Consider the following 22,535-nt stretch of genomic DNA (forward strand, 5'->3'; position numbering starts at 1 on the left):
TGAATCTAAACGTACATACACAATAGTTTGACTAAGCTATAAAAGAGCATTAAAGTTTTGTTGGGAAAACAAGCTAATATACAAAAAAAATCCAATAAGGAGACACATTTCCCAAAACGCATGAATAAAATGTAACTATGTGATACAACTCTTCATTTCCCAGTTGGTGTTCTGGTTGCACAAATTATTGCTTCCTTTCAAAACAAATAGCAGGGGGCTAAAGTAAAAATGTTATAGCTCAAATCTCCAGGAAATAAAAGGCTTTAAATTATAATACCCAATGAAGTGGTAAACCCTAACGGGTGCAAGATAAATGGGTTGTCATATTTACTTGAGTTTGGTTTTTGGGCCACAAAAGCATGAGGAGATTCTTCTTAGTGAAGATAATAGTTATCAAATTATCAAAATGCTAACCCCCTCCGCCCTTGTCCTATCATTGTGTGTGAATTTAAATATTATAATGGAGCACTGCAAATTGGCTTGAGCATTCACCATCTGCCAGAACCCTAAACAGGCTAGTTTATCTAATCTCTTCAATATAAACATAAGCATGCTCCATTTCTACACTTCCACTTGAAACACACTCTTGTAAAGAAACTGCACTGGAGAAACATATACTTTTTTGTATTGCTCTGAATTATACACACAATGAGCTTATATCTTTCAGGTTGCCACTCATTTAAATTTCTTTTCTAGTACACCCCCTTAGTACTTACACGTACAAATTTAGGGTTGGAAAATGCCATAAAACAAATATTTTTAAAATAGTGTCATGCCTCATAGAGTTTATTATCTACAGATGAGATAACTGATAAGCAGAGAAACTTTCAGGAACAGCTACATACTTTTCTTTCTCAAAATAATACATTTAAAACGTAAAACATCACAAAAATCTTGTTGTACAATGTTTACCAAATAAAAATGAGAAAATGAAGGCTAAGGCTTCAGTCCAAAAATATTTTCAGGCTCTAGGACTGACCCGTGCCGGGGGGGGGGGGGGGGGGGAAGGCATTTAGAAGAATTTATTATTATTTTATTTCCCAGCTGAGCTTCAGTCCAGGTCTAATGTAATTATCAAATACACATACAAACAACATGTTTTCAAAAGAAACAAAAGCTCCTAGAAGGCTCCTTCTCCTTGGGCTTAAAGCTACTCTCCTTAACACACTGAGAAATAAAGGCAGGCGCCTGTGCAGAAAGCATGGTTAACTTCACACCGGGTGTTAAATTAATATTTCAACCGCTAAAATATTAGACTGTATCATTTAGATTATGAGTTCAATTGAATCTAAAACTGTGTAAACCCCTTTACCCCCCAGGGATGCGTTCCTATAAATAAACTAGAGTTCACACCCACTCTTTTTAACCATAGCTATTCGTTCCCTTTTCTGCGGTACCAGCTGCAATCTTTTCCTTCACTTCCCGAAGTCTCTCTGCGTCTACATACTTTAAAGTATCACAAGATCTGCTCCAAAACATTATTTGCAAAACCCGGAAAAACAAAGGCACTCGCCTTACCACGCACACCAACGTTTAGTCCTACACACATAACACGAATTCACCAACTCCTAAAGTGTTAAAATCAACCGCTAACCTACGGTTACTCAATCATAATTCTCTCCAGCTTTCTGTAATACATTGTTAATAATTGCTTCATCAAGGTTACTGTCTTTTATTATGAAGATGCTTCAGGCGTTTGGCAATAAGTCCATATTCTGACAATAAGTTGCTATAAAGCACAAGCATTGGAAACTCTAATGTGCTAACCCTTTTTTAATGCAATGTAGTATTGCCAATAATTCTCATCACTTGTCATCCCCACAAGAGGGGCGGGGGGGGGGGGGTAAATCAGCAAACTTTCTCCCTAACTTTCTTGTCTCTATTTTCTTACATTGCTGCATTGATTACGGAGTTGGCAAAGAAGAAGAGAAAGCACCGATCACCACATCAAACAGACAATTTGCTAGCTCTTCAAGTCGCCCAGATCAGGAAACTTTACAAACCATTACAAACTCGCTGCTTTACAGATGGAAACAGAAACAACCTTTTGCATTTTTACAATTTTACAAATCACGAGGGAAGAAAGTGAAAAGATGGGACCCGAACTTGCAAAAGGTAAAAATAATAATAATACTGGGCAACAACACCAAAACAATGAAATCGGGGACAGGTTCTCTAAGCAGGTTAAAGTCCTAAAAAAATGCCATAAAGAAATCAAAAGGACTTACATGGTCGGCTAAATTTGTGGAAGATCCTGAGAGTTCTTCGTGATCTGATTTGGAGCTGCCATCCCTTTCATCAATAACGAGGTCTATTGGCATTTTTCCTTTCAAACAACTAATGTACCGATGGCAGAAGTTATCGCACAACTCATGAACCTGGAAACAGTAACGAGAATAATAGCAGCAATAATAGCAAAATATCGGATTGCAACTTTTTTTGGTAGCAAGAACAACACTCTGATCTACTCCACAAGTAACTCTAATTAAGGGGCACAATAGTTGAAGGCAAGGAAACAATAGAGAAATTGTTGCAGCACATATTATTCTCTAGAGACTTGCCGCAGCAACAAGTTAGAGATAGTGGGCTCAGTCTAGTGTGCAGAGGAAAATCCGATTTGATGATAACATCAAAACACTGGGAGCTGGACCTAGCCAGTATCTCTGGAACATGCACAGCCCAGACAGGTACAACTAGTCACTCGGGATGGGATCTGTTTAAACTGAGGGGGAAAAAAAAAAAGCGGGGGGGGGGGGAGAAAAAAAGAAAAAAGAAAGTCTCTGTGGCCGGGACTAGTAAAATGAAGATATTCGCTGAGGCCCTGGGAACAGCCGTCCTCATCCCAGGGCACAGCCCCCTCCCCACGCCGAGCAGGGGCCCCCTGCCTCCTCCAAACATTTAGTGCTTGTTTGGGCTTAATATGCCTGCCAGGGCTGGAGTAAACCAGGAGTGCTTTCATTTCTTCTTTTGTTAAACATATTTCCGAGTCAGGGAAAGAGCTTCAAGGGAGGGAAGGGGTAAGAAGGAGGTAAGGGGGGTTAATAATATATATATTTAATGACTCGGTTGAAATTACACTGGGAGAGAAATACCGGGCTGGGCTGAGCATGGCTGTCGGGTGTCACATGCTCTTATGGCACAGGTTACAGTGTCACACTGCGTTTCCCCTCTCTCCCCTGGCCATGTTTACAAGCTGTCCCACACAGTCAAGGGGGGTGGGGGGCGGGGGGGAGGGCATCGCTGGTCCCCCCACCTCCCTGGCTCTTACCTTTTCTAATTCCAAAAGGTGAAACCTTAGTACTTGTATTGCTTGGATCATCTGCAAGAAAGTTTTGAGCAAGGGGTTACACGGGAGACAGAGGCACGGGGGCCGTGCGGCGCTGCGAGCCCCACGGACCAGGGAGAGAAGGGGATTGTCAGGGCGCGCAGTCATTATCCGGGATTTTAGCTCATTGGTCACGCTTGAGTAATTTTGATCAACTTTAACCTAAGTACTTGATTTTTATCGTATTTATTCGAGGAGCGTTGATTAGTGCTTTATTACCGCGATCTTGGAGAAAACCTCTTCCCTCCTCTCCTCGCTCCCTCTCAGCACCCCGGCCCTCATCGCTGAGGGTCCGCAGAGAGGCCAAAGACGCTCTCACACCCCACGCCCTTGGAAGAAAGGGGGGGATGCCCAAGATGAATAGTTTGGCGTCCTCTTTACAAGCGGATTTAGGCACTTTGAATATTGAAATCATTCACATTAGCAAAAGAATTGCGTTAGAAATCTCCAGCTTTCTCTTCTTAAGCAGTTATTTCCTTTACTTTAGCTTCCCGTGGCTTTTAAACACGGCTTTGCAATGCACTGGGACTTGTGAGCCTGCCTCGGCTCACTTTAAAAGCGGAGCTCTTTGAAGCCTCCGGACGGCAGTTCGGGAGCCTCCCGGCTCTGCCCCCTGCCCCGCGCCTCCGGCCGGGTGCCGCGGCCGAGCCTGCCTCCCCCGGCGCCCGCGGTGCTGCGAGCCTGCTGCGGGGGGACGGAGAGGCGGGAGGGGAGCGGGGCCGCGGGTGAGGCCTTACCAAATTGTCCAGCTCGGGGTTTGAAGAGAAAAGTGGTTTTTCGGCGCGGACCTACGAGAAGCAGAAGAAGCAGCGTAAATTACGGCTTCTTTCCTCAGCCCTGTAACCGAATCACTTGAAGGGGAAAAGCATGTGACAAAACTAGCCAGCACAGGTCACACCAAAATCCGGCTGGACGCCCCGGAGCCCCCACTGACGTGGAAAGGAGCCTGCCCTGCTGCTGCCAGCCCGCAGCGGAGCCCGCTGCCCTGTCACGGGAGCCCTCTCTTTTTGATCTCTCCCCTTTCCCCCGCTTCCTCTGCCTCCCCAGCTCGGCCACAGTCGCATTTCCCTTTCACTAATTCATGAGGGCGAGGGCGAGGATGTGAACGCGGCGCCGCGGAGGGGCTCTCCGCCGAGGAGGGCCAGGGCGAGCCGGGCCGCGGCGCGCAGCCCGCCGCCCCCGCCCGCCCCCGGCGGCCGAGCGGGGCCGGGAGCGCGGGGAAGGGCCGGGCCGGGCCGGGCCGGGCCGGGCCGGGCCGGGCGGGGGGAGCGCTGCCGGACCTGCTTGGCGAAGACGGCGATGTCCTCGTTGAAGGAGTCGGAGGAGCAGACGTCCCCGCCGGCCACGCCGGGCTCCCGGGGCGTGCAGGTCGCCAGCTCGCACTTCTCAAAGACCAGAGCTAAGAGGGGGAACAACGGGTGCCTACCGGGCAGTGGCACACAAAGAGAGCGGAGGGGTGGGGGAGAGGGAGGAAAGAAGAGCTCTAATCAACAAGTATTTTTTTAAATGCACGTACACACGCGCGCACACACACACACGGACATACCACGCTCTGCTGCCTTTCAATATTGCTTCGAGCAGAGCAGGGGAGAATCCCATTTTGAAATAAAACCGAGGGGTTTTGGAAATTGCGAATGCCCAAGCCACATCCCCGTGCAGTCCCCACGAATCAGTACAAAAATGACCTCTGCTCCAAGCGCACATGCACCAAACACGCACACACGCAGGCAACAGCTCAGCTGAGAACCTTACACTTTTAGCCACAGCCTAAAATAACGCGAAACCTGGAAGATCCCATCCCTACCTTCAAGCTACGACCTAAAATGAGAAGCACGGGTAGGCAAACTGTGCAAACTACTTAATACGTGATTTTATTTTTCAGGGAGCCTGCTAACAAAAATGTGGTGAAGTTTCCTGGCTTAGGAAGCACACCCAAGTAAAATACCAGCTGTCCAGATAAGTGAGCTGGGGAGGGGGTGGCGGGGGGGAGCACTTCTAGAAATATTTTCCCATAGTTGGAGTAGTCACAAAAAAATATATATTATATGTGTGCTAAGTAGTAAGCGTACGTTTTTCTGTTTTCCCCTCTGGTGTCTGATCAAGGCCCCACACTCTGTCATAGAAGTTACTATCTCTCCTTTTAGGATAATTTAGTATTTTTTCCAAAAGGCACTGAAGGGAATCGGTGTCATTCCCCCCAAGCAATGCACTGGCACAGGCTTGAGTTTTGCTGGATACGTTTTCTTTTTTTTTTTCCTCTCTCCCATGTTCTTTCTTTCCTAAATAGAAAACTCAGCTCACTGCCTCCAATGTATTTATTTCTTCTATCTCAGGAAGAGCTGCTTGTGAGAAGTGAATCCCTTTTATTCTTACTGTCTTCGGCGATCTGAATAGCTCTTTATTTACAGTGTCGGAAGAGTGTTATTATGGCATCTTGATCAACGAGATCACCAGAACAACACTTCTCCGACTGAGATCCAGCGCGATGAGAGCCACCTCTCCTGCCTGAACTCCTGGCTGGGGCCTTTCCGAGACAGACAAAAAACCCCACGGCAAAAAAAGAAAAAAGAGAAAAAAAGGAGCAGCAGCGTGCCCCCCCAAACGCAGCCTCTCTGGGTCGAGAGGGGTGGTTTTACGGGACGCGTTTGCCGGGGTCCTGGCAGCTCAGCTAAGCACCAGGCTCGGGCGGTACTTGTGCTAAACCCGGCGGCAGCGGCAGCAGCGCCCGGCGCGTCCCCGTCGCCCCGGGCCGCAGAGCGGGGCCGTGCGCGGCCCCCGAGCGCGGCGGCCTCCCGCACCCGCGGGGCTCCGCGCCGCGCTCCCCGCTCCCCGCTCCCCGCTCCCCGCCGCCCGCGGGCACCGGCGCTGCCGCGCGGGGCCGCGGCGCCGGCGGCCCGGCGGCACCTACCCGTAGATCGCATCCTTGTCCCGCTTCAGGGCGTCGTTGACAGCGGAGCCCATGCTGGCCGGCATGACATTGGGGTGCGGGGCGTGGGCGCCGTAGTGCTGGCCGGCGTGGAGCGGCGGCCCGTGGTTGAGGTGGTGCACGGGGGGGATCGGCCGCGGCGCGTGGGGGTCCCCGTACATGGACGCCGGCACCCCTACTCCGTCCATCCCGCCGTAGTGGGGCAGCTCATCGTACTGTCAAGAAACGGGCCGGAAGAGCAGCGAGCGAGAGAAGGGGAGAGGGGGAGAGAGAGAGAAAGAGGAATAAAAACCCAACCAAACAACAACAACAAAAGTCAGAAGAGAGTGAAGCACCAGGCGGGCACGAACGGAGCGAAACAAAACAAGAGCAGCCGCCGCGGGGGGGGAAGGTGCAAGCCGAAACCGGCCGGGACCGGGGGCAGAGGCTGGAGAGGCTGCGGGGGGAGCGGGGTGCGCGGAGAGGGAAAGGGGGAAAGTGCGTGGCTGCGTGTGTGTGTGCGGGGGGAGCCGGTCCGCTTCAGCAGGGGAAGGAGAAACCCTAGCAAGGAAACCGGGGTGAAAAGGAAGGAAACGGAGGAGAGGAACCAGAGTTGCTCTGAATCAGAATGGAAGGGCAAAAAAAAAAAATGGAAATGAATAAACAGGCAGAATCAAAAGCAACTATATAAATAAATCAACACCGGGAAGGAGAGAGGGAAGGCAGGGTGCACCGGACGGGGGGAGATAAAGGGGGAAATAATCTGAAAGTTACCAGAAACATTATTTAGTAGCAATTCCCCTCGTTCTTGTCAAAGCCAGGGACAAAACAGGCAGCTATATATGTATACATATATATACATCCGTATATATACACACACACATATGTATTTCCTAGTCTTCCCTAGGCAGCAGCGGCAACGGCGGCAGCAGCAGCAGCAGCGAGCTTTCCCCTGTGAAACCCGTGCTACTGAGCAGCTAGGGAGCAGGGAAATCGCGCTGCTGGGGGAAAAGCTGGAGAGGAAAAAAGCGTGGAACAATTGCAGAGAGAGACACACGCACAGAGACACTCACGCACACACACAAAAAGCTAGTGAATAATATTTGCTGCTATTTTTTAATAGTGGCCGCCATCATCATCAGCAACAGAGGAGAGCAAATCGGACAGGCCCCTCTTAAGAGAGGATTTATATATAGGTAAGTGTTGGAGATTTAAACCTACCCTTTGCGCCATCAGTCTGCGCTCCAATAAACTCCTGGATATGTCGTATATTTAATATCCCAGTCCAGCAAAGAAAGTGATTTAGAGTGAAGAAGATTCCTTTTTTTTTTTTTTTGCAACCCACTTATAGACTTCTCCTATCCTCCAATATGGGTAAATAATAATAATAACAACAACAACAACAACAACAACAATAATATATAAAAAACAGTCAAGAACCACGATGAGTTTCTGTGTATTTCTTCTTTTTTCTCTCTCTTTCTCTCTTTCCTTTTTCTCTTTCTCTCTCTCTTTTTCCTTTTTTCTTTCTCTACGCAAAAAAAAAAAAAAAATTGTCAAGCCCCCAAACTGAAGGTTACGATCGGCCCGTCAGCAACCCACATGTAACCAAACTGTCGTGTCTCATGGCTTTTTGCCACTCCAGCTGTCAATCAAAGCCAGGGAATGTCAAGGTAGTGAATGAATGATGGTTGATGATGATGAAGAAGAGAGGAGGAATCTTTTTAACCCCGGTTTCTTCTTCCAGTAACTCCGCGCTTGGGTTTTGCCTTTTAGGATCGCTATAGGGTTTTTTTTTTAAGTACTGTGAAGGGGGGTGGGGGAAGATGCGAAGAAAAATTGAATAGTTTGCAAAGCCCGGACTTCCCCCTCTCTGCTCCTTTTTTTTTCCCCCGGTAGGTGTTTTGTCTCCCTCTCCCTCTCTCTGGGATGAGTGAGTGTCAGTAAGTGTTGGCAGGTTGGCTGCTGGCTGCCTTATAGAAGAGGCTCAGTTTTGCGGCGCTGATCGGCGGGAGAATGAAGTGACGGAACCCGGAAGTGGCGGTGGCCATAGCCAGTCCTGCAGCGCGGCGGCGGCGGCGGCGGGGAGCGGCGGCGGGCGCGGGCGCGGCGCGGGAGCGGCGGGCGCGGCGGGCGCGGCGGGAGCGGCGGGAGCGGCGGGAGCGGCGGCGGCGGGGCGCGGGCGCGGCGCGGGCGCGGGGCGCCGCAGCCGGCAGAGCGCCGCCGATGCGCAGCGCGCCGGCAGGGCGGCTGCAGCGCCGCGCGGGGGGAGCCGCGCAGCAGCCCCTGCCCCGAGCAGCCCGGCGCGTGTAGGAAGGAGAGAGCGTGCGAGAGGGAGGGAGGGAGGGAGCGGGCGGGCGGGAGGGAGGGAGCGAGGGAGGGAGGCAGGCAGGCAGGCAGGGGAGGAAGGACAGGGAGAGTGCGTGTGTGCGAGTGTGCGAGGGGGGAGAGGCAGGGAAAACTGCGGGGAGCGAGAAGAAAAGTGCGGTAGAAGCCCAGACCCGGGTTGGTTCGCGCTAGATTGTTTTAGCAGCAAAATACCTTCCGATTAATCGCGATGTTTAGCGCCTGATTTATGTACTGAATTATTTATTTAAATCTCCAGCTATCGCTGTTGCCGCGAATGGTATGCGAGTCCGAGGGCACCGAGAGCTACAGTGTGTGTGTGTGTGGGGGGGGGGGGGGTGGTGGTGGTGCAAAGTTGCTCTTCCCCGGGAAGGCAGCCTGCTCTAGCCAAGCGCCGTGTGCCCGCCAGCATGTTGTGTTGCGAGCGTGGTTTCTTTCCTGTGTACATTCATTGTGCTTTTTTAAAAATTATTTTTTCAGGGCACGAAGAGAACGCCTCATTCAAACCGTATTTGGCACCGCTCTTCATTAAGTGATCGCTGCTATCAAGCACGCTGTGGATGTCTTGGGGGGGAGGCGGGGGGAGAGGGGGGAAATCCCTTTTAGTTGTGCGATGAGGCTGCCGGTCTTTGAAAAGGGCTTCAAAACAAAGTCATGCTCAGCCTTTTGTAGGATAGATCCAGATGTTATGTAGATTTGTGTTTGCATGTTCATTTTGAGCGGACCCGTCGGTGTGCGAAGCGTTTGCGTGTGTATCGCTGTGTATCTGCGTCGCGCTGGCGGAGTGCGTGCTGCAGCATTAGCTCGGTAATGCCTTCTAATGGCAGCGCTAATTGCAGGAGGGGTATTTAGCAAATTAAGTGAGATGCTGCACCCCCACCCTGGAGCACCACATGAACTTTTCCAAACACACACACACACACACACACACACACACACACACACACACATGTTAATTTTGGTGTGTTTCTCTCGCCCAATCGCTTGGCTGGAGCTGGAGCATGCCTTACCTCAGAGCAGTCAATTACCAAAGCTACCCGGGATCATCAATCATGGGGGATGCTTGAAGTTTAGGGGAGGAGCGATGGTCAAACTATCGATTGCTGCAGTTTTGTCCTCCCCAACCCCCCACCCTCATTCACGCTCCCCTGCACATAAAATCTAAAACAGACTATCCCGTTAATAGTGGGATTTATCAATGATTATGTACTCAGTTGTGAATGTGCCTCATACATAGATGGCTTTTAAACGTACACCGCAGAAAAATGTCTTTGATTCAGTTAGGGTTTGTTTTGTTTTGTTTTGTTTTCATGATAATGGTGATGGTTTTAGGATTTTTTTTTTGGCGGCCGGGGGGTGGGGGTGGGGGGCCTTTAAGAAAATGACTCAAAGGGTAGTTATAGAAATTTGGCCTGATTTTAATAGGCGTAGGGAATGAGCTCCAGAGGTCAATAAACCCCTCCAAAATGATGAATGATTGAGTACCTGTGATGATGATAGTGATTACCGGAGCAATTAAACAGTTTGATTAAATGAGCCATCATAACAATGATGTCTGCGGGAAATCAGCCCTCACATATAAAGAAAGATAGTGTGGAGGGCTGACAAACGCCAGTGGGCATTCCTGCGTGTTCCGATAGCGCCGAGCCCTGCAGAGCAGCCTGTATTTACAAATATGTGGGCAATGTGGAGAAAAGTCACTCTCCCACTTTTAGCCAGAGTTGCACCCTGCTTAAAAACCGCCAGAAGCCGGAGAGCAAACCCGCTTTTTTTCCCTAGAGGATCTCCTCCAAGCTTAAAGCTAGTCCTAAGAGCAACCGAATTGCTGTGACTGACTTTCACGGGACTGTAAAGAAAGGTGAGTAAAAAAGCCCTTAGTATGTAGATCTGTTTCAAGCAGTGCTTAAGTCGATTCATTTCGCAAGGAAAAAGCCAGTCTTCTTGTGCAGTATTTTATACTCTGTCGTATAAATCGGTAGCGTAATTCAAGATATTCATGGTAATGAATGCTTGGCTAATCCTTTGGGTGCACGGAGACCTACAGAGCAGTAGGTTATGCAAATCCTTTCCTACTTTTACAGCTGTACTTTTCTAGCAGATTTTTTAAAGAGATCTAGTCATCGATGAATGCTATTTGTTTTTATTTATTTTTCTCCTCCCTTCTCCCCCAAAAGATTCCCAGTCCCTAAACTTCCGTGGAATCACTTGGTTGTGATATAGCCAATACAGCCAGCTTCGAGGGCATATTTTAAATATTTGTAGCTTCTAAACTTATTTTTTAACCGAGGCAGTGCAAACCCCGATCCCTGCCTCTTGAGATATACAAGTGTGTCTCCTTTCAAATAGCTTCGGTATCACTGAAGAAGAGGTCTTTCCTTCTAACGTGGCCGTGCAAAAGCAATCTAGTTACACTGAAGGCTTCATGTATTTGTTCAGATCTCAGGCAGGGAGCGATGTGGGAGAAGTTCATCAGTTTTCTTCACAAAAGGAAGTTTTTAAACGACTTGGCTCCCATAGAAGAAGGCGCTCCATTGTTTAGGACAAAATTTTAGACTTTATTTTTTTCTTAATTGTGTTTTTCACGGCAGTGCCTGTAGATCTCGGTTCTCTGGACTAAAGAATTGTTAGAAAGCCGCCTAAACCAAGGCTGCAAAAAACAGCCAAAGATTTTGAAGTGTTCAATGCTGCTCCTTTCACTTGTTTTTCTTGTTGTTTTTTTTTTAACTAATTAACCCCCTGCCTTGGCTAGCCCTGCTGTGCGTGTATGTAATCTGGGACGGGGACCAACTTTTAAAAATGATTTTAACTTGATAGAAAGTGAAATTTCATATGATAAGTGAGGGGCTTTTCATGTTCCTGTTGTGTCTTTTTTTCCGTGAAAAGAGCTGAAGCCTTTTCCTCTTCACTATCCCAGTGGATTAAAGCACACAGAGAACATGGTTTATAAAGCACTACAGTTTAGCCATTAAAGGGGAATCTCAATTTAGCGCCCTTAAGTGAAAGTACTCAGCTATTACAAAGATGCTGTTGGGAACTCAGAGGGAAATGGGGTACGTGGAGAGTGGAGGTTTCCAAGTTCTTATGTTATTTTTTTTAGCGTGATGATGTATTTCTTTTAAAACCCAGTAATTCAGGGAATTAAATTGGCTAATTTCGATTTCTCGTGCATCACTTCCACAGCAGAGGATGTTCCTCGGAAAAGTGTGGGAGAGCTGAGTCGGGTTTTTTTTTCTTTTCTTTTTTTTCTCTCTCTCTCCTTTTTTTTTTTTTTTTTTTTTTTTAAGATCAGCCGAAAAGTCCAAAGAGGAATGAGGTGTCCGGTATGGAAGTGCATCTCAGTCAACAGCCAGCTCCTTTTGCCGAGGCTGGAAATGGTTTTAACAGGCGGTAAAATTTCATCTTGTGGTGTCAAATTGGGGTCAGTTTGGGGTTAGCGCTCTCAGTGTCCGAGAAGGAGCTGTCCAGCTGTGTGGGGATTCATTAAGGGCAAAAGATCCGTTTCAAGAAAAACAATACAAAGACAATCAGAGGGCTAAAGATCCTCTCCAAATCGCATTTTACAAGTGCACCAGAACAAATATGGACGCTGAAACCTATTCCCTTCAAACTCCCAAATCGGCTTCCTAGCGCTTGGAGGGAGTGAGAGAGAAAATCCTCTAAAACTTAAGAGTCTGTTTTCAATCAGCCTTTCCGAAGTGTGGCATCTTAGTCCTTTGCTGGCTCTGAGACGTGCCTCGCTCGCTCGCTCGCTCGCTCTCTCTCTCTTTCCCCAGCCTTGCAAAAGCGGATGGCACAACAGGTAATATTTCAGATTTCAAGACTATATTCCATCGTGTATCTTAAACTACTGCTTTTTTGTGTGTGTAGTGCAAGATTTAATGCAAATAGGAAGGTTTCTGGGGGGAAACAAACTGTGCTTACACGAGATCCTCTTTGCCCCCCTCGGAAATTCTCTGCACTCCTGGTAGACAGTGCCCTGCTCTAATAGATAATTCGGGGTAGATTTACTTTACGGTTCCTAGCATTTGTGGAAAGCACCTATTGCTAATCTGGTTTATTAAATTCGCGTGATTTAAATCCTCTTAGCCTCCCTACATCTGTTAGAACAATTGACGCCTTGCTACAGGGGCAAATAACTTAAACCTTAATCTTGTTTGTAACTTTATTCAATGTTTGTTTGTTTGTGCGCTGAGTTGAAGTATTTTTGGATGATGCCATTGTATCCAGAAATGTAGAGTTTACGTTTGCAGGCAAATTTCATAACTGATGGGCTAAGGAGACTGTAAAATAGAATGAATTATTTTGAAATTTGAATTGGCATTTCATCTTCAACTGTAGTTCTAGGAAATGTATCAGATTTAAGGAAGAAAGCAATACATCTGTTAAAAGGTATCTGCAGGGTTACAATGTAACTATGACCTTGTGGCAAAATCCACAGAAAATTGTCTTTTCATTCTGTTCACAAGGCGAAGTGTGGGGTGCAAATAGTACATTTTCTCTTTTATAATCGGGATTATTCCACAGTTCAAATTTCTGTCTCCAAAATCGCGCTTTAAGGCTCTCTGCGTTGCCTGTAGGGCTCGTTGTTATAACTTGAGTCAGTTTTTCTTCGTCCCAGCCCAGCCTGGTTCCCCTCCGACTTCCCGCAGCTGCAGGAGTTTCGAGGTCCCATCTCGGATGCCCCTGTGAAATCATGCACGTTTTAGCTTCTGCACATCCCTGGATTCATTTAGCTCCTCATCCTCATCCCCCCTCCTGCAAATAATGTACTTCGCTTTTCAGCAATCTATTAGTTTTCGAAAATCTCCCCAGTCCGGAAAGTCAGTGGTGGCCCATCACGGTGAACTTTTCTTGACCTCGGCTGCGGTATGACCGCGATCTTTGGGAGCGGGATTAGGAGGAGGTTCATTTACTTACCTGTTAGCTTCCCTTTAACCCTCTTTCTTCCCCCCCTCCTTCCCTCCCTCCCCCTCTTTTTGGGCCGCCGCGGACCCAGAGGGGCCGGGGGCTGTGTCCGCTCCGCAGCCGCGCGGGCTGCGCCCGGCCCTCGAGGGCTGCCCCGTCCCCCGCGCCGCGCTCCCGCCGCGCGGGGCCGCGCAGGCGGCGGGGCCATCAGTAGCCCTCTAGCGCTATCTGGCGGGGCTCCAGCGCGCCCGCCGCGCCGCGCCGCGCAGCCCCGCCACGGCCCGGCTCGGGGCTCGGGGCTCGGAGCGCGGGGCGCGGGGCGCGGGGCGCGGAGGGCGGCTCTGGCCCTGGGGCGCGGAGGGCGGCTCTGGCCCTGGGGCGCTCCGGGCGCGTGCGCCCCGTCCGGGCCGCGGCCGCTCCGCGGGGCCCGGGCCGCGGTGGCGAGGGGGCCCGGCGGGCCCCTCTCGGTCCCCGGCTCGCGGGTCTCGCTCGCCGCGCAGGCGGTGCGCACGAAGCGCCGACATGCAGCGGGCGCTGAGCTTTTTTACGTCGAGGATGGTAAAAGCGAAGCCCATCGGCATCCAGCGGGCGTATTTCCATCAAAAGCAGAAAGAAAAAAATACCTGTCAGGGTTTTGCCGTAACGCCGTGCAGGCTGTTTCTATCGGGGTAGTTAAAAATCGAGTTTGCATTTGTTGGAAGAAGCTTGAAGCCTTAAAAAAAAAAATCCATCTTTGCAACGTGACACCGTAACAATAAGGTTAGTTGGGGCAACCTAAACCTCTTTAGTGCAACATCAGAGCATCCGAGAAGCCTCCAAACGTCGCTCAGCGCTTTCCCTGCTCCCTCACTCAAAATATGCACTTTTGTTCTCCCGCCTTCTATAAAACTCCAGAAGAGGAGTGCCTTCATTTTTGCGCTGGAGTTCTCGGTCCGGAGAGAACAATATCCTCCTGTTTCTTTTGAAATGATACGGGGACACTCATGCACACACGCGATCGCTCGAAGCACGGATCTCCCTTTTTTGGAAAGCGCTGCCCGGCCCGTTGTTTGAAGTGAGACCCAGCGCTCAGCCCAAAGGGAAGAGAAAAGAAAAGAAAAATCTTGGGAACCCGGTTTGGTAGTGCGTAGAGAAAGAGCTGACAAAATAATACAGCGTATTTCCTAGAAATACGCGGTGAGTGCCCGCGGTGTGTTCCCAAAAGAGAGTTTTCTTTCTAAAAGATCCTGATAGCCTTTGTACGGCTTTCTTTTGATCCCACAAAGAGAGCGCAATATACATATACGTGTTTGCTCTCCATATAAGAAATGCAGGGGACCGTACGATAGAATATACGGCCGGTTAGTCCTCATAATGCTTAGTTTTGCTGTAATTAATAGAAAACAGTTATTAGGTCTTCATTGGCAATAGCGTAAATAATTGCAGCAGATTTTTACTTAAAATTGACCGGTCACAGAGTGATAGATCGATTCGAGGTATAAAAATGATGTATCAAAACATCAATGTCGATTATTTGAAATATTGTAGTCGAATCTTTTTATTGCTTCATCGGTTAAGTGTCTGAAAGTGCTGTGTTCCAACATATATTTATGTTGTCAATACTGTCAAAACTGTCAGTTTTATTACAGCGGATTTGTAATACATTTCGGATTTGCTCATTTGCATAAAATGCCCACCCCAGATACCCCTCCTTTTCCCCATCTCTGGAAATCTGTGTCAATTTAATCAAAGAATTCAGGACTCTTAGCTGAAGCAAAAGAGTAGAGACATTGATCTATTAAGTCCGCTTTAAACGTCCCTTTGGAAAGCTTGGGCTATTTCTAACTTGCCATAGGAGGGAATCTCCCTCCTGCCCCCCTCGTCCTTGTTTCCCCAGTAGGATTTAAACACTTTGCTACCATACCATCACACCTAGATTAAACCTCCAGGAGCACTGGGGAGCTATACGGAAAGACACGGATGAGCCAAAGCACACCTGTGAATGCCGAAACCCTCCCAAAGAGCGCAACAGGCCCCCGAACTGCACCCATGCACCACCTACGTCTGGGTACTGGCAGAAAAAAAGGATACAAAAGGAGCAATGAATATCTGTACTCCTTTCTTAACGGCTTGGAGCTCAAATGAAAAACGCAAGTGGGAAGCAGTACTGGCTGTTTTATTCCCCCAGCCCTCATTTTAAGAGGGGCTGATCCGGTCTGATCATTCATAAACGCTGATTTTTTTATTAGCATGGTCTCGGACACCTCTCTCTAATTTTCTCCGAGAGCCCAGTTGGGGGCGGGGTAGAAAAACTCAAGAATAAATAAATCCATTTACACGCTACACTCTCTTCGACCGCGCAAACAGCGAAATTAGTCAAGTAACTTTACTCTCCACTTCATCCCCCCTCCCCGGGGTGGGGGGAAGCTTGTTTAAAAGCGTTGCTGAGATGGACCTGAGTATTGCTGTTGTTGTTGTTTGTCTGTGTGTCTGTGTGTGTGTGTGTGTGTGTGTGTGTGTGTGTGTGTGTGTTTTAGGGATCTATTTATTTAAATAGATACTAAAGAGAGCTCTGAGTTCACGGGGAAGAAGGAAAGGTTGGTTTTGGGAACGGCAGCGCGCCTGGCAGGTATTTTAATGACCTTCCTTTGAACGCCTTTTATTTCTCTGCTTATTTTCATCTGGAATATTTTCCCCAGACCAGCTATGATTTCTGTTGTAGTTCTTGTGTGTTTGTGATCACTTCTGAGGTAAATTGAGAAGTAAGCTGCGCAAAAGGAGGAAATCGCCCCTGGGGTGCTTTGTTTACTTTGGTTTGTAAAATCTTGGTAGGAGATGGTTTCCTCAGTGTGTGGCAAGTGTTTCTTCAAGAAATTCATCAGCCCTTCTACAATTACTTCGAGCTCTGAGGGAAGAGAGCTGCCATCACTTTCTCACATCTCAAGGTGTTGCATGGAGGAGAGAAGAAAAGGCTGGAGCATTTAATTATAATGGGAGTGGGGGGAACGGAGGCTGAAGAAAGCCCTCCCAAGGCTGTACCTGGAAAAGAAAACCTGCTAGGGTATATTTGGGAGACGTGTGTGCCATTTAGAGATGGGTAAAAGCACCCCATCTTCCGCAATAATTAGTCTGAACAATAAACATAATTGGAATAAAATCAGTTGGAAATTCCTGCGTTTTTAATTACGTTTCATTTTGTGGTAAGCCGTAAAATTATGAATGCCTCTCAATTAAACACTATCCACTTGTAAAGCATTTAACAACAATTATTCCTTAATCAGTTGGAATGTTAGCCACAAATGATGCTGTTAAACATCAAAGGGACGCCTCAGACGTTACCTTTTAGTCGTAAGTAAGAGGATTAATTTCTATAATTAGAGGGGATAAATATGTGCATAAATACATCTAATTTTTTCACCCGTTCTCATCCTACCCGGGAGAGGCGAGGATCTCTGGCCCTGCCCGCACCTCTGGTTCTCCCCCGGCTTCGAGGAGGGACCGCCGCGGGCAGAGGGGTGAGCGCACCCCCCAGGGAGGCCCGATCCCGCGCGGAGCTCCGCGCCTCTCCGCGGGGCCTGGGACCCCCTCCCGCGGCCACGCCGGCGCTCAGGAGCGGCCCCCCCATGGCCACAGGACTCCAGGGTAATTTGCAGCCCTCTTTGGGTTTTATTTACTCTTTTTTTTTAATGGCACCTGGGGTCTACCTGGTGTCTTTATTCCCTCGGGGACAATTTACTGCCCCCAAATGAAGCTCAAGATTTGAGCTGAATGTCGCAAATAAAATTAGCATGACCTTGATTATACTCTGTATGAATATCTCATTTACCTAATGACTTTATGTCACGTACGCAGAGGGTCAATTTCCTTTTAACCTTTCCCATTGCTGCAGTAAGCATTCTTTTATAATCAATGGCTGTTTGAATAATCAATTCACGTTTTATGATCCCTGACAAACTCAATATACGTGTGCCTTGTTTCAGCAAAGCAGCCGGCCCCTCTCCGCGGCGCCTTCGCGTCCGGAGAGTTTGCGGCGGGGCTGCCCGGCTCCCCGGGGAGCCGCCCCGGGCCGCGCACGGCAGCCGCGGCGCGGCGCGCGGGGCTGCGCGGGGCGCTGCGGGGCTGCGCGCCGCCGCCGGCTGCCCACGCGGCCCCGCCGCGACGCCGCGCCTGCCCGCCCGGGCGCACCCGCGCACGCTGCGCGCACCTGGGGCTCGCACGGGCGTGCGGCCGCCCCTGGAACCGCACCAGCTCTGGACTGGCAGTTTCGCATGTTTTTCCAGCCGTTCGGACTACAGCGTGTGTCTCTTCCTCCCCGCCCCCGGCTCCCTCCTGGCAGTGTGCACGGTAAACCCGGGCCCCCGGGCCCCTCTCCCCTGCCTGCCTCTGCGGGGGCGCGAAGTTCTCCCCGCGCCGGGGCCGAGGGCGGGCTGCTGCCCGGCTGCGCGGCCGCCGCGGCGACTTCTGAGGGAAGCGCGGTGTCCTCGGCGACGTCGGCACATGGGAAACCTCGCATCGATCTGCGCGTTAGATTAACTGTCCCGCTGACGTTCACGACTCCCTCACTGCCACCAGGCCCTTTTATTGCCTCTCGCAGCCGTCTCCAAACTGGGAGCGGGGAAACTTGCCCCAAAGCCTTGCCCCCAACCCAACTCCAGCGAGGAAGTGCGTGCATGAGTGGAGGGGGGGTTAGGGCAAGCTGAACTTTGCAAATGTTTTTTCTGTAAGTAGCTCACATTTGCTGTGATCTATGGTGTGAGTCAGGAACTGAGACTTATTGCAACCCTGTTCCCTCTATTGGATAATTAATGCTGATTCATAGCTGTTTCTACCTACGAATGAGTGTTTCGTTTTTCTCTGCAGGGTCCATGGTTCTTTGGTATGTTGTTATTCCCCGAAAGGTAATTGCACTTGATATTCTCTCGGGGAAGGCTCATTAGCCAAGGGCAGGGTGGCGTTGCCAATCGCAGACTCTTTCAACAATTCAATGCAAACATTTGCCCGAGAGGTTTAGTACAGTACTCCCAGCTCCCCAAACAGCCCTTGGATACAGCATTTCCCCGAGAAGCTTGAAGTCCAGAAAAGAAATATATATATATACACACACACACACACATCCATTTTTTTTCTACCCAACCAGGAAACATTTCAGTTTAAGGGTTTTTAGTTTACTAAACTCACTGCAAGTGATCAAAGCTACACAAGATTAGGCATGTTATACGGGACTCCAGGCTTTCCCCCTCCCCGTCTATGAACAAAAGACACTTAGTACACAACTGTGGATGAGACAGCAGAAAAGACGCCACATTTCAAATTCCTCTGTATGTGCTCTTTTACACTTTCTTAACATTTACAAAATGCATGTCGAAAACACTTCTCGAACTGCCCACCATTACAGACCGACACTTGACTTCTTTCTCACACATGCCTGCTGTCGTCTCTTTGTCTCCTTTCATCTCTCCTGCTAAATTAATTACCTTACAAACACAAGGCAATGAAACACAGACATAAGGTAAGTTAGGGAATATGTATTAATTAATGCACATTATTTTATGAAGATGAACCCTCCACAATTGCTCTAATTTTATTTTTTCCTCTAATCTTTTTTCCTCTCTTGTTCATCGTTTCAAAAATCCGATGTTTCCATTTGAATTTTGGCAGGCTGAGCAGGATGATTCACAATAACACTGCAGAGGATGGGAGAGACCCACAGGAGAAAATGGTCCCCAAGGGTTGGACGAAGAGGAAGCAGAGGGGCGACATGCAGGCTCAACAAGTTCTAGGATGTCACTGTGTTCTCCATGTTAGACTAAAAGTATCTAGGTATTTCTATTCATTGTGAGTTAAATGGTATATTCTCCCTGGCGGCAGTGTTAAAGGGCTGAGACTGCTCTTAATTCCAAACAGCAAATTCTATGTCTAAAGTGTTTGTCTAACCATCTTATTGCATTAACACACTTCCACTCACCAAGTTTGTTCCCAACACAGTTAGCCAGTAAACGCAAAGGGCAAAACTCATCTGTGCTGTATCACCACTGTCTTTAATGCTATTACACTGGAAAGGAAATTGACTTACAGCATGTGCCTACACAGAAAAAACAGGTCCAGAAGAAGAGACACTGAGATATTACCATTTCTGACCCTCTCTCATGAGAAGGCCTGCCAGTCAGTCTATAGGCTTCACCTACTGGGGAACAAATTGTCAAAGGAAATTGTGTGCAAAGCTGGGAGTCTCTGCAGTCAACTCGTTTTCTATGTTGATAGTCTTCAGTATTCTCAGTCCCAAATGTGTGCCAAAGTCCCACTGATTCAAAGAGATGTTTGTCAGGATGAGGAGCATGGGACAAGGTTCCTTCCAGATATCTCTGCAGGATGCTGAGTCTCCCTGTGCAGAGTACTGAGTCAGTTCCTACTAGTGGCAAGTGTGGAAACTCGCCATCCTTGCAGGAAGCCTCAGCTCCAGAAGAGATCGGTTCCTTAACTCATACTTTGATGATTCACAACTATGGCTTTTGTTTGACATTTTTTGAGCATTTCTCATGTTGCAATTGTACTTTATGCTTTTTCAAAGTGTTTTCCAGATCTATAGAGATGAACAGGCTTTTCTATGATGAAACACAATCTTGCAATAATGTACTAGTGTATTTTGTCTAAAAAGTACATGGTAAATTTAAAAATCTCCTCTTACTACTTCATATGTGATTAAAAACCATCCCTAATAGTTCTATTGATCAGAGAGTGCTAACAGAATCTTCTCTTTGAAGTAGATAAATATAAGCATTGAAAAAAAAATAGAAGTGTTTGTCCTGTACTCTTACCTTGAGGCCATATTATACATATACAATAAGACATGTCTAGGCATGTGTCATACTGGATAATACTATTTCTTGGGTGTTTGAGGGACACAGCTTTACCTTGGACTTCACAACAGCTGAGACACGCCATTTAACACCAGGATCTTGGCATTACTGAACAAAAACTACAAAGCTGTTTATACTTACTAACCTATATATGAGCGTTTTTTTTAATTGCTTCATCTTAAATACCCAAGTCATTTTATTCCCATTATTCATGTGCAAAGTTAAAAAGAAACATTTGAAATATTTTTCTCTTTTATAGAAGAGCTGATAAAAACTATTAACCTGAAATGAACTCTTGCATGAATGCAGATCTATTTTCTGGGCTCAGATCTCTTATTCCCAGTTGGGAACCCGACATTAGATCAGGGCACTACAATCAATCCTTAGTGGGAAAGTGTTCTTTACTTGGAAATATTCACCAAGAGCAGCATAGGCAAACAGCTTTCAGTTTAAGTCATTCACAGTATGTTCATTTGGGCTTTTCATTTCATCATTCTTGATGTGTCACTAGTCACCTATCACACTATCTCTATTCCCTGATAGGTTGGTTGATATTATTCAAACAAGAGACTAAATGGATAATAAAAGTGCATAACAAATATTTCTATGTACTGTTTTCGTTTTTTACAGTTACTCATACCAAGCCTGATTCTGCTTCCATTTCATTTAATAAGAGCAGGGTTTGGTCCACAAGGAAAATCTATTCACCTAATACTTGTTCAAAACAAAATCCTGTTTGCTTTAATGTTCACTTATATGGTCAGAAACATGAGCAAAACAAAAGCCATCTGAAACCCGGATGGCTGCTCTGTAAATAGAGTTTGCAGTACGAACCCGGCAACATAAACGATTTTGCCACTGTGGGTTCATTTCAGCTTCTAAACACTATTGAGGATAATCAATCGCCTTTCTTCCCCTCCCCCTGCTTAACTTCAGATCACTTCCTCTTACAAACGGCTTTTGGTATTGAAGCAAGATTGTATTGTGTGATGCAAAAGCAAATTTCTTTGTTCTGTTGTTTCCAGACTTCATCCATTAAAGAAGGTCCTGTCTGCAGCCAATATGTTCACGGTAACTGTTTGTTCCAGAAATAAACATCTAGCAAGAATTTTAGTATTTGAGAGAGGCATTGCTTTGATTATATAATCCACCATAAATGGGAAAACAGCTATAAAGATCTTGGTCCTGCTTTCCTTGGGCACCTAATTTTTCATCTGACATTTTTTACATCACTGAGTGTGCAAAGAGTGGAATTTTGGACCTGCTGTGCTGCAAGTATTATACTTCTAGATGGATTGTTTCCTGGGAAAGGCTTCATTTTTATATCAATATTCTTCAAGTTGAGGAGCTATTTTATTGGATTGCATAGCTACAAAATACAAGCCAAATGAAGTACTTCTAAAATTTGATAATAAAGTACTGTTATCAGTGAATACTAGTAAGTCAGAGTAACAAATTAGATCTGAAGATGTGAACTCTCCTAAAGTATGAAAATATCAGAATGAAAGGGTTTAGTCTTGCTATTTCATTCTGAACAAAATACTAAATAAAAATATTGCCTTTCCAAGGAAACATATTTGCTAAATGATGTTGATGTGAAACCAGAGGCAGAGAGAAGAGAGTCAGAAAGAGTCTGTGCACCTCATTCTCTTCTCTTGACTAAATCAGGACAAATTCCATTGAAGTTAATGGAGTTACAGTGACATAAAACTCCAGCGAGGTGAGAATTGGACCACTTGAGTTTAAATAGATGCTACTACTTTAAAAACAGAGTTTACTTCACTAAATAATCTGCAAATAAACACAAAACAAAGGGCAAATGTAGAGACATATTACAAGTAAGCATGCATGCAAAAAAGGTAAGTGCAAATTAGATTTGAATATTCATGAGTCACAAATCATTGACAGTTTGAAATAATGCAAAACAGCTTTATAAATGAGGTTAAGGCTAGGGACATCAAAGAAAGGCATTGCTAAATCAATAGCAATTTGATTGTGCATATACTTGTAAATTGTGGTTACAGTTTTTGTGACATGGGAGAAAAATACCGTACATGTAGTGAAGAAGGGACACATAAATATTCTTTTTGAATGCGTCATATTTCTGCAATTCAGCATGTACTTGGAGACTTGCCATGTATAAAGTGACCAGACATCATTTTTTAATTTTTTTTTCTGAAGAGAGTTACAGTTTCCTTTGCCTATTTTCTCTCATATG

At 47.1% G+C, this 22,535-nt stretch overlaps 1 protein-coding gene and 1 long non-coding RNA gene across 13 annotated transcripts in view; one reads left to right on the forward strand and one right to left on the reverse strand.

Annotated features, from left to right (window-relative positions):
- MEIS2 (Meis homeobox 2) overlaps nt 1-8,328 on the reverse strand; it is a 172,349-nt gene extending 164,021 nt beyond the window's left edge. For 2 of the 8 annotated variants that reach the window (XM_064512423.1, XM_064512422.1), the window contains exons 1-6: nt 7,452-8,322; nt 6,234-6,466; nt 4,606-4,747; nt 4,063-4,113; nt 3,269-3,319; nt 2,229-2,378 (exon numbers count right to left, since the gene is read on the reverse strand). In XM_064512423.1, coding sequence (XP_064368493.1) covers nt 2,229-2,378; nt 3,269-3,319; nt 4,063-4,113; nt 4,606-4,747; nt 6,234-6,466; nt 7,452-7,463 — 639 coding nt within the window. In that variant the 5' untranslated portion in view covers nt 7,464-8,322. Of the gene's footprint in view, nt 1-2,228; nt 2,379-3,268; nt 3,320-4,062; nt 4,114-4,605; nt 4,748-6,233; nt 6,467-7,451 lie in introns of all 8 variants that reach the window. The other 6 variants (XM_026093938.2, XM_026093937.2, XM_026093940.2 and 3 more) reach the window with 4 other exon arrangements.
- A 256-nt stretch (nt 8,329-8,584) lies between these two features.
- Nucleotides 8,585-21,373, forward strand: LOC112979613 (uncharacterized). Of its 5 annotated transcripts, XR_010389380.1 has the most exons (5): nt 8,587-10,434; nt 11,861-12,375; nt 16,293-17,804; nt 18,321-18,358; nt 19,119-21,373. It is a non-coding gene; the product is annotated as an uncharacterized LOC112979613 (long non-coding RNA). The 5 variants fall into 5 exon arrangements; XR_010389381.1 differs by lacking the exon at nt 11,861-12,375 and having other exon boundaries at nt 8,586-10,434; XR_003258225.2 differs by lacking the exon at nt 16,293-17,804 and having other exon boundaries at nt 8,595-10,434.
- The last annotated feature ends 1,162 nt before the right edge of the window (nt 21,374-22,535 follow it).

Source organism: Dromaius novaehollandiae, chromosome 5, assembly GCF_036370855.1.
Source record: "Dromaius novaehollandiae isolate bDroNov1 chromosome 5, bDroNov1.hap1, whole genome shotgun sequence".
Classification (NCBI taxonomy): Eukaryota; Metazoa; Chordata; class Aves; order Casuariiformes; family Dromaiidae; genus Dromaius; species Dromaius novaehollandiae.